Source organism: Onychostoma macrolepis, chromosome 20 (assembly GCF_012432095.1).
Source record: "Onychostoma macrolepis isolate SWU-2019 chromosome 20, ASM1243209v1, whole genome shotgun sequence".
Taxonomy (NCBI): domain Eukaryota; kingdom Metazoa; phylum Chordata; class Actinopteri; order Cypriniformes; family Cyprinidae; genus Onychostoma; species Onychostoma macrolepis.
The window spans coordinates 13,741,863-13,753,635 of NC_081174.1; the positions used below are offsets into that span (position 1 = coordinate 13,741,863).

Below are 11,773 nucleotides of genomic sequence, written 5' to 3' on the forward strand. Positions count from 1 at the left end.
ACTGCTTACTTCACTTACTTCCAAACCAAGCAGTTTTATATTAGTAAAATCAGTAAATTAACAATATGAAAGTTCAACAAATCAATGCAAAATTCCTAATCCTGTGAATTCCTATTAAAATGACCTGCAATTTCACTGTAAAAGTGTAAGTGTGACAGCACCTTAACTCTAGATTTTGTGCAGGGCATGCCACAATGGCCATTTTTGCTGAATTTTTTTTTTTATACCATTGTCTGTAAAATCATATTGGTCACACAACTGCACATTAAATATCAAATAGTATAATGTTTATCACTGGAAGTTTTTCGTATCTCGTCTGTTCAGTACGTCATGTTAGGCAACATCCTGATTTATAATGACTGTTTGCACAGCAAGATTTGATTTTGGCTCACAACGGACCCATTTCACATTTCCAGAGGTTCTTAGAAGTGGAAGTCGTCATGGAATGGAAACTACAACAAATATATTTTTTTACATTCCCATTTGCTCTAATAGTATAAGAATAAATCCGTGATCGTGTATCTATGACTATGACAAGATAGGTAGAAATATTTAGAGAAAATGTCAAATGTAAATGTAAATTTATAACCATTATAACCATTAAAAAAAAAAAAAAAAAAACATTATTTTAACAATTTTATAAAAAAAATCTGAAAATATAAAATATCATAATAAAATATTTAAAAAAAACAAAAAAAAAAAAACAATTAGATTTATGATGTTAATAACACCATAACACGTCATCAGAGTCTGTGAAAAAGGTCCATTCCTAAACTAACTGAATACTATAATAAAATTCATAGTACACACAAAATAATGCGAGAAATGGTTGTATTGTTGTCTATGTTTTTAGTATGGAATAAAATACATTTAAAATATTTAGTGCTGTCTTAGATTTTGGCCTAATTGAGTCATTATTTTACCGGGTTGTCAGCTTTGTTATGGGGAGTGAAGGAAAGTGAATCTTGCTGTATGGACTAACATGCAACATGGACACATAGTACTGCCTGACAGATATTACTGAAAGCTGCCTGATATTCTCCTTGGTAGCCCATGTAAACTGCAAAAATGAATCTGACCACAGGCGGCTATTTTAGTCTGAGCACTTTGAGGCGTTCTCTACCTGTCAGTCATTTTGAGCAGCCAGGTTAGCTGACATTGTGTTTGGAGGGCAGGACTTGTGGAGACGGGCGATCTAATTCAGTAGCAGAAGTTAGTGAAGCGGCTAACATCCCTCTTAGCACCTTTAAAACAAGGTAAATAACAGTAATTACTTTACTTTTATAGCAGATGCTCTTTACTGGTAGTGTTTTGAGGACCCACTTACAGCTCAGTTGACTCCACACGGCAAAATGATATAAGAAATGAAGACTTGTTTACAGAGAATATATCTTGAATTAGTTTTATTTTCCTTATCCCTGTGATAAACAGCTTTTTTTTTTTTTCATTTTTAACATTTCAGGCCCTATCATACAGCTGGCACAATGCGGTGCCAGGTTTGACGCAGTTTATCATTTTCACGTCCTGTGCCACGTTTAAATAGCAAATGCATTTGCGCCCATTTGTGCGCCCATGGGCGTGCTGGTCTGAAAACAAGGTGTGTTCAGGCGCATTATTGGCGCGTTGCTATTTTGAGGCAACTGAAATAGACTGCGCCATTTACCAACTAAAACCTGGTCTAAAGTAAATGGCGCAATATTTTTTTATTTTTTTAAAGAGCGCATTAGTAATAAGCCCCTCATTAGCCGCTATAGGTAAATAACGAGGAGAATAACAACGTGCAGTAAACGGTAAAACTGTTTGCCCTACAAACCGCTGTGTTCACAATTAAGATAATACATAAAAATAATATAATAAGAGACACCAATTTTCACCTGCGCTGTGCGCTTTAGTGAAAACATGTGAATTTATGTTTAAAACAAGAGAAGAGGTTGTTTTTTTTCCCCTCTGGAAAAAAAGTCTTATTATTTTATTTGCTTCTCAAGTTAATCTTGTTTTATATATATATATAGAGAGAGAGAGAGAGTGTGTGTTTTTTTTTGTTTTTTTTTTCTGGAAAATGAGAACTTTTGATTAAGAAAGTGATTTGCCCTTGAAGGAGGAATAAAAAACCTTTCTGAGACTTCTGCTCAGGTCTTCCGCCTGGCTCATTTTTAGCAGCATCCTCACTGACTTCAGCTGAGCTGGTGCATTCGGTATTGTAAGATTATCTACGTTTCCCTATCCCCGCAAGCAGAGGCATCCGATACACAATATGTGCTCTAGATTTAACTGGAGGCCATTTCACTTCCATGGCTGAAGATTTGTAAGTGTATTAGTCACACTTGGGTTGTAGATCTGCGCTGCTTCCCAAGACTATTCACTCTGCGAGGCCGCTCGGGGGTGATTGTGTTTTCCAGTAATGTGTTGGATAATCCTAATGCTGGAGTTGTGTTGAGGATGTGTGCCAGGGCCAGGACACTGGTGCATGGAGCAGATCTGGCCAGAACAGACTCGACTGGGCTCTGTCTGGCCAGCATTCTGCAGATGGCTAATGTAGGCCGCCACTCCTAATGAGTTACCACAAAGGAAGCCCCTTTCTCAGCATGTACTTTCTCTCTCGCTCACTCTTTCTGTCCTCCTCCTCTCTTTTTTAAGCAGATTAATTAGCAGCACTTTCCCTTATCGGCCAAGAAAGTCCTCTCACTAAGTCCTCGGGGAGATCTCACCAGGGAGGCACAGTCGCTGCCCAGCTTTTCTGCACTTTATTTTGTGTTTATATGCCTGTGTTAGTGTGTATTTTTGTGGGTTGTTCTGTGTATTTTGACAATATTGAGACTATGTGAAGCTGCTTTTGCATATGCGGTGTTTTGCAAGTACACAATAAATGTACATGCGACATAACAGAATGGACAGTTTACACCATTCATATCTGTCCTTGGTACAGCTTTCCAAAATTTGTGGATTTTTGGCTTGCATCTTCAGTGGTGTTCACTATAAAGTGCCCTAAATCTTTTAGAGGCAACTTTCTATAGGCAGTCAGTGCTGTTTTGCATATTATTGTGTAAATGCTTGCCCAGTTATAATGCTGTTTTTATGCACAGTCATTCTAGCACATTCAGGTGAAGCTCTGGGCATTCGAAGGCACCTTACACAACAAACCACACACTATTTTTTGTAATGTGAACTGTATTGTATGAGATCTGGCAAAACTGCTTTTAGCCATTATGCCCAAAACTTTTCCAAGTTGAAATGAGACAAGCTCCAAGCAATCAGATTTTTTAGAAATCTGGTGAAAACATATCTTTTAGAATTAGCTTTTTTTTTTTGTGACATTTAAATTATTATTATGATTAATTATTAATAAATATTAATAGTCATCATTATTATTATTATTTCCGCTTGCTGTTTATTTATTTATTTATTTTTGCCTGTGAAGCAGTTTTTATTTACAAAAGTTGCTATAGAAATTAAATGTATTATACAATTAAATTATTATTATTATTACCATACATGAATATACTCCTCTATTTATTTTGTTCTTAAAGGGATAGTTCACCCAATATGAATATTCTGTCATTAATAACTCACCCTCATATTGTTTCCACACAAATTAAGACATTTTTGATGAAATCTGAGAGCTTTCTGACCCTCCAAAGACAACACAACTACCACGTTCAAGGCCCAGAAAGGTAGTAAGGACATTGTTAAAATAACCCATGTGACATCAGTGGTTCAGCCTTGATTTTGTGAAGCTATGAGAAAACTTTTTGGGCCCAAAGAAAACAAAAATAATGACTTTAATGTTGCTGTCTATGCAGGGTCAGAAAGCTCTCTGATTTAATCAAAAAGATCTGTTCTGAGGATGAACGAAGGTCTAACAGATTTGGAACAACATGAGGGTGAGTAATTAATGACAGAATTTAAATTTTCGGATGAACTATCCCTTTAAATAACTTATCTATATATTCTTCTTCTGTCTTAAATGTATAAAAATGTGTATAAACAAAACCTTTCACTGCCATTGTAGCACTTTAAGATCTAATAATCATAATTGTGACATAAATAGCAGCCTGTCTTCATGGTTTTCACTGGACTAACATGAAGCCAGATCAAGGTCATTCTCATTCCAGAAAGTTCCCTTCTTCCTCTCTCGCCTTCCCCCATCAAACTAATTAATGTTTTATACTGGTCTCTTTAATATTAGCCCAAAATAGTGCTGGTGTTTGATGTTTAAATCCAGTCGCCGGGAAGTGTAAGCTAAGCATTTCATCAGCGCCACAGGGCTTCTTTAGCCCCAGTAGTGCAGGTCTCAGTGTGAATCTATTGCTTTAGATATGCCTCAGTAATCTGCTGTGGGGTGGGAGTAAAGAGGGGGCAGGAAGTATGCTTCATATTTTCATATTTTTAGAAGGAAAATTAGGCCGGTTATGAGCTCTTGAGCTCTTATGTCAATGTATAAGCTGCTCTGAAGAAGGTTGAGGCCACTGAAGATTCACTAAATAATTATTTTATTCTTTCTGCTTTTCTTTCTTTAGACTCCGCCCCTTAATATCATCTGCACCCAAGAAGAAGAGGACAGCAGCCACACCGGTAGGTTGAACGAGTGCCTTGTATTATTACTGTTAATGTTAATATTTTAATAGGTTTATTTTACAATGGACGTCAAGTGGTTATCCAACATTACTAAAATGTATTCTTATGCTTAAAAAAATGTTTAAAATGTTAGTAGGCCCAACAATATGCAAAATAAATCTCAAATTTTGATGATTTCAGCCAATAATTCACACAAAACACACGTTAGCACAAATCATGTTTAATCTGGTTGCAACCAATTTGATTGGAACTACAGTCCTGGACATTAAAAATATGTGGCAAGAATTTTCTCTCCTGTTTTTAAACTATGCACCTCATTTCATAACCCAAGGTCTAATGTGATTACTGAATGGCATCCCAGAGCAGAACTGTTTGTTTTCTTGTTGACCTAATGAACAATATTTCATGAATATCAGCTTAGTAGAGGTTGAATCAAATTCACTTGACTAACCCTACTTGACTTCAGTGGTAAATCCATCATGATAATCAAATACTTCATAGCTAAATGTCACGGCAGTAAATAGCTAGCCAGTATATTTCACAATACAGGGTAAATATGTCATATACATTTAATTGAAAGTCAATATTTGTGATAATGTTCAAGCCACAGAATTTGATGGATTGCCTCTGTGTTCGCTGGGTCTTAGAGTCTCTCTTCAAAATAGTCAGGCTTAAATAAGCAGCAGTGTGGCCTGAAGTGCATGTACAAATAGACAAAATAGCTGTTGTGCGGGGAAACTCACGCACAATATGATTGCAGGGGTCAACTTTGCTCTCGCAATGAAGCCCCCGCTGTCTCATCCAGGTTGCTGCCAATGTTCTGAACTAAATCAGTTTTATATAATTTATTGTGCCTTTCTCAGAGAGATTCAGAGGAGAGTCATTCTTAACAAAGAAACATTAGCTGTTCGCCCTTTTCTCCCACAAAACAAGAACAAGCAGAGCATTCATGCAGTGCTTGAAACATGCATCAGAGGTCTTAGTTCAGATGTCGTAAGAAATCATAGAATGTATTAAACTACTGTTTAAGTACTGGAATATTATCTTTTATCTTTTTCTTAATTTTCTTCTTCCTAATGATATTATTAACGCCCCAGCCCAGATTCTCTAGCCATTAGGCCTCTGCTTGTCTCTGTGATCCCAGCCTGGGTTACTCACTCTGGGTGTAACCCACAGGTGAGCTGCAGGGCGTCTTCTAGGCGTTTGCCAAGCTTGGCAGCCCCTATTACAAGAACCCCGCTGCTGCTGTTTCCCCTTAACTGGCACTGCCTGAAGAGTGGCCTCACGGTACAGCGGCAAGTCTGTGCTATAATTACCAGAGACTTTCATGCTTTTCCTCCGTTTTTCACAACATGATAATTGATTTAGGCCTCTGCTTCCCCTGAGCTGTACTTCCTTACACATATGCCTGCTGGGAAATGTAGCCCTGATTCACTTGGGCTCGTTCTTTTCGATTTAATCAGTTTTTTCTTCGACTGTGTAGAATCACTATTTTTAGGTTTTTTTCTTTTTATTGGACAGATAGTAGAAAATGACAGGAAATTATTATGGAGAAAAGAAGGGGAGGGGAATCAGCGCCGGCTGAAGGCCAGAGTCAAACCTGCATTTCCCACATGAGCACCATGATTCAACATGTCAGATGCACTAATGCTAGCCACTACACTATGGGGGAGAGTAAGAATCAGTATTGAGCATTATTATAGAATATATTTGTGAAAGAGGGATTAGGAGTTGTTGCAGGCCAGATTCAAACCTGCATTTCCCACATGAACACCATGATTCAACATGTCAAATGCATGTATGGTAGCCTCTACACTATTGTGCTGACTAAAAATAGCATTTAAATCAATATAACATGGAAATTATTCAGGATGAAGTAGGAAAATGCGATCCGGACTTGTTGCAGCCCAGATTCAAACCTGCATTACCCATATGAGCAGTTTTTTGAACATTATTGTGGAAATTATTTGGGAAAAACAGTAAATGAGCTCGGAACTTGTTGCAAGCCAGATTCAAACTTGCATTTCCCACATGAGCACTATGATTCAACATGTCAGATGCATGTATGCTAGCCACTACACTATGGTGCTGAATAAAAAATTGCATTTAAATTAATATGGAAATTATTCAGGATAAAGTATGGAAATGGGATTGGGACTTGTTGTAGGCCAGATTCAAATCTGCATTATCCATACGAGCAGATTTAATAAGTTAGATGCACATATTTTATCCACTACACTATTGTGCTGACTAAAAATGAACATTATTGTGGAAATTATTTGGGAGAAACAGGAAATGGGCTCGGAACTTGTTGCAAGCCAGATTCAAACCTGCATTTCCCACATGAGCACCATTTCAGAAGCACATTTGCTTGCCACCACACTGTGATGCTAACTAAGAATCAGTATAAATGAACATTATTATGGAAATTATTTGGTTCGGGACTTGTTGCAGGCCAGATTCGAATCTACATTTCCCACATGAGCACCACAATTCAATTCATTAGCTGCACACTTAGCCACTACACTTCAGTATTGAACATTATGGAGATAATTAGGCAGATTGAGGGGGAATGGGATCAAGACATATTGCAGACTAGATTCGAAACGTAATCAACCACATAATCACAACGATTTATATCTGACAGTAGAATTTCAGGAAAGTATTGTTAGTTTATATACAAATCTGTTGTCTCTTATTATTCTAAAACATTATTTATTTCAGGTCACTCCCAGCATTACCATGATGTTGCCTCCTGCAGCCCCAGAGCCCCTCCGCCCCCACCCCTCCCCCCGTGTTGGAAAGTGGGCCTGTGGCATATGAGGAACCCACTGAGGAGGAAGAGGAGAATGAGGAAGAGGCAGAGGCAGAGGAGTCTTGCGTTAGCGCCATGGAGCTCATAGGTGGAAATGGTCAGTATGTCACAGCGGATTGTAGTCGTGTCACTGACAATGATAATGAAGTCACGGCTCAAGGGTTCAATGATCAAGAGTTTCCTAGATTAGTTCCAAGGTCTGACTCTTCATTTTGACAAATTGCGTAATGCTAAGTGGGCTGTAACTCTCTTGCATTCGTGGCAGACTGCATTTGAAGTGTTTATCATCTTGATAAACTGCTCCTATCTCTGCTCCTCTGCAAGTCATACATCTACAAATAGTTGCTTATCACCGTAGTGTCCTAGTAGCAGTCTACCAATATAATTTGATCTAATCTTTAGCGTTCTCTTTTTTCAACATGTAACCAGAAACGACAGAATTAATTAAAACCTTTCTCTTTACAGACTACGGATGTGAAGCTGAAGAAGAGGAGGTATTTTAGACTGCACCCTATCGTCTGTTCCCAGAACTTCTTCTCATCCTCCTATTCACTTCTATTACTCCCTATAGCAAGGAGAGGAGAATTTAAGGCACATTTGAGACACCTATAATATGCTGCACGTTTATGAAAGGTCATTCTCCCTCACAGTGCATTATATAACTGGTTAAACTGCAGCATCTGGGTGATGAATGAGCTACAATGGGAGAAGGTGGATGGCAGCTTTAGATTGAAGAACATAAAACCATTTTAACACTTTGCTGGTGAAGTAGTTTCCTGAGTAGCTCAGAGAATTTGTTTTACAGGTGCAGGATTTGAACCTGTTGGTAATTCCTGAAAGGTGATCCTCACCAGATTGATGTCTGATCAGTTTGCTAATAATATTGAATGCATTGTGGGACAATGTAATAACAATTTGTTGTACATTTACATTTGTTGTACAACAATAATTGTACATAAACACTAGGAAAATGTGAAAATGTCACTTTTAGTATTTTTAAGTTTTTATTTTAGCTATTTTATGATATGTCTGTATATATGTACATGTAACCGTATTTTGTGCTCTGTTATATTTCCTAATTCCATGAAAAAGTAAATGTCCCTGTGTTGGATTATGAAAAATATTAATGTATTGTACAGCAATGTTGTGAGCCTCATTTTTGACTGTTTTCATTAGATCATCAAATGTGGATTTCAGAGTACACAGTGAAAGCAGAATATTTTAATGTGGATGTAAATAAATTCACATCTGTTTAGGATGTTTTAATGATGATTTTATGGTGCTTTTGCATTCATTTCGAAGTTTAAAAGCCCCCATCCCCGTTCATTGTAGTTAAATGGAAAATAACGAGAGCACAGTCTTCTTTTGTGAATTCTCCTTTTATGTTCCACTGAAGAAAAGTCATACAGATTTGGAACGATATGACAGTGAGTAAATGACAGAATATCTCATTTTTGGTTGCACTAATCATTTAAATTGTGAATTCAGAGTTCATTTCTTTATGTTTTCCCTACATTTCCTTGTTTCTTTTTATATTTTTAATGTCAAGCAAATAATGTACAGTATTACCTTACAGCTGAAATTCAAAGTTCAAAGTTTTGTTCAAAGCTGAAATACACTGAAATTCAAAGTTTTTTGCCAGCCGAACTTCTTTGATCTGAAATACTTACTTGAAGTACCCAGAGATTTTATGTTAATATTTAAATAATTAAATAACACATTCCTATGTTTTCAGTTCTTTGAGTAATGGTCACGTGACATGCAGGCAAACAATTAAAATGTTTTATTTCGATTTTTTTTATTTATTATTTATTGTCATTTTTATACCTTAATTTATTATTAGCTTTTCATTAACTCAAAAACCACTTGCAGTTCCCTCACAAACCCCAGTTAGGCAAACCACAGCATGCTACACATCTACACAGACTTACTTCCCACATGCTACACGTCTGTGATACAATTGGTAATGTCTCAAATCAGATTTGTTCAGGAGTCATGGTCAAGGTGGTTTAAGACTTCGATTCATCAGTGCTTCCTGAATTTCATTAGAAGAATCGAGCTTAATGTCTTTGTGCGACTATGATCCGAGCATTCAAGAACCACAACAACTGAAACATACGAAACCAGTTTTCACTTGTGAGTACTCTAATGGCTAATGATATAGATTTTTTATGAGTCTGCGGTCAGACGAATACCATGGGCTTTGCCTGTGGCTCATATACCCTGACAGAGCTCATCAACAGATAGCTCATTAGAACAAAAGTCTCCAAAGTGATCCAGTAGAACCATTTACCCTAAGCAACCATCAGCCTCTGTGTGAGGCCGTATTCATACACGGTAGAGCAGATATGTTTGCTTTCGAGAGTATGGGGAAACTGCAGCCCATTTAACCCGCTCTGTTGATCAGACTGAAGGGTAACAAGACACTATAATGGTCTGCTTCTGCAGTACTGCAGCCTGTCACTCACATCTGATTTGATTTGTCCACAGATGCAGGCTCAGGGTGCCCTTATATTTCAACTGTATCGGGTTCAGTTCTTCAAAGCATTGTGTTCAAATTGCTTCCCACTCTGTCTGGCTGCAGACCTACTCTGGTTTCACTCGGGCTGGTATATTAATCACACGGTCCTCTCGGAGCAAGGTCAACATTGTGATTTTAACATCCTGTAGATAACCGCAAGGTATCGCTGGACTGTGTTTCATAATTACCAGCCCAAACTGAAGTTAGTTATGTTTCCATGTAGCTTATTAAGGAGAGTTACCTTTTGATATTCCACTCGTACTGCGTCCTAAGACGCTGTATGGGAAAAACTCCTTTTTTCCTCTTCAACTGAAGCCTTTTCAATCACGCAGTGAAACTGCACGTCCATTGGTTCGTGCAGTGCTATAAAAATGAACCAATGGCCCGGCGGCGGCATCTCAAGCGATGCTACAATTCCTCCCGAAACGCGGCAGATCTTCTGCTGCTTCTAGTCGCCCCAAGCCTGCGCTGACTCAGCAGCCCGCCATTGCCAACGGCGGCCACTCCCGAGCCCCGACCTCCTAAGGATCGGCAGGATAGAGGGCATTCCCACTCGGCAAGACGCTATACCCCTTCCCGAAGCGCCAAGGACCCCGGCCCAAGAACGTCTTGGATCCGGCGCCTCAGAAGTCCTCCTGATCAGCCAGGCAGGAAGAGGAGGGGCCCGAGTCTCACTACCGCCGGACCACCCCGCAAACAGCCTCTAATGTGCCTCTTGTCACACAGCACTGGGTGCAGAGGGAAGTGTGTTATTGGTTCCCCATGGGCCCACTCTAGCGCCCGGGCGTCCAACCGCTGTGATAGCGGACAAAATAAAACACATACATTTTCAAAAAGAGAGCAAATATCCTCTTATGCCTACCATAAGAGTCCTGCCCTTATGCAGTCAGTCTTTAGAGCCTATTCAACCTCTTGCCACACGGGCCGAGGCCTGGCAGGCTATCCCCGGTGTGTCAGAGTGGGTAATGGCTACGATAAGACGAAGTTATTCACTCCAATTCGCTCGAAGACCACCACGCTTCCACGGTGTGGTCGCCACCACAGTGCGCAGCGAGAACGCTCAAGTCCTGCGCACAGAGGTGATGAATCTGCTGGTAAAGGGAGCCATAGAAGTCGTTCCTCCAGCCCAGAGCTAGTCAGGCTTCTACAGCCGCTACTTCCTCGTCCCCAAAAAAGACGGCGGCCTGTGACCTATTCTAGATCTCAGACTCCTGAATCACACCCTGGTAAAAAGGTTGTTCAGGATGATCACATTGAAGCAGATCCTCTCGCAAATATGCCCAGGGGACTGGTTCATGTCACTGGATCTGAAAGACGCATACTTTCACATCCAGGTGGCCCCCCATCACAGACGATTCTTGAGATTCGCATTCGAGGGGGTGGCATATCAATACAAGGTCCTTCCGTTTGGGCTATCCCTGGCTCCCCGCACTTTTTACGCAATGCATGGATGCACCCATCCAGTTCTGGCTGAAGCAGAGGGTTCCATCTGCGGCTTGGTGTCACGGTCGCCATTGCATAACGGTGACTCGGGCCTGTGTATCTGCCCTGGCCCGTTGGAGGGACCCCCTCTGGCTGAAGCAGGGTGTGATCTTAGACACGGCGCACAGAAGGAAGGTTGTCACGACAGATGCTTCCAGCAAGGGTTGGGGAGTGCTGTGCGAAGGCAGAGCTCGAGTAGTTATTCCAGCTGCTCGAAGCAGCCCCGTGGCCCATTCCCTTGAGACGGGACCTCCTCTCTCAAGCGAACGGCACGCTGTGGCACGAATGGCAGCCTTTCGACCTCCCAGAGCGTGTCTTAAACACTATGGCAGAAGATAGAACCCCATCTACCAGACGCCTCTATGCTCTGAAATGGTCTA

The 11,773-nt window shown here is 39.9% G+C and overlaps 1 protein-coding gene across 1 annotated transcript in view; it reads left to right on the forward strand.

Annotated features, from left to right (window-relative positions):
* Positions 1-8,532, forward strand: part of brf1b (BRF1 RNA polymerase III transcription initiation factor subunit b) — a 58,583-nt gene extending 50,051 nt beyond the window's left edge. Inside the window, 4 exon segments of the mRNA XM_058755408.1 lie at positions 4,518-4,572; positions 7,300-7,343; positions 7,345-7,487; positions 7,856-8,532. Of these exon segments, the coding sequence (XP_058611391.1) occupies positions 4,518-4,572; positions 7,300-7,343; positions 7,345-7,487; positions 7,856-7,893 (280 nt within the window). The 3' untranslated portion in view covers positions 7,894-8,532.
* Positions 8,533-11,773: the final 3,241 nt, after the last annotated feature.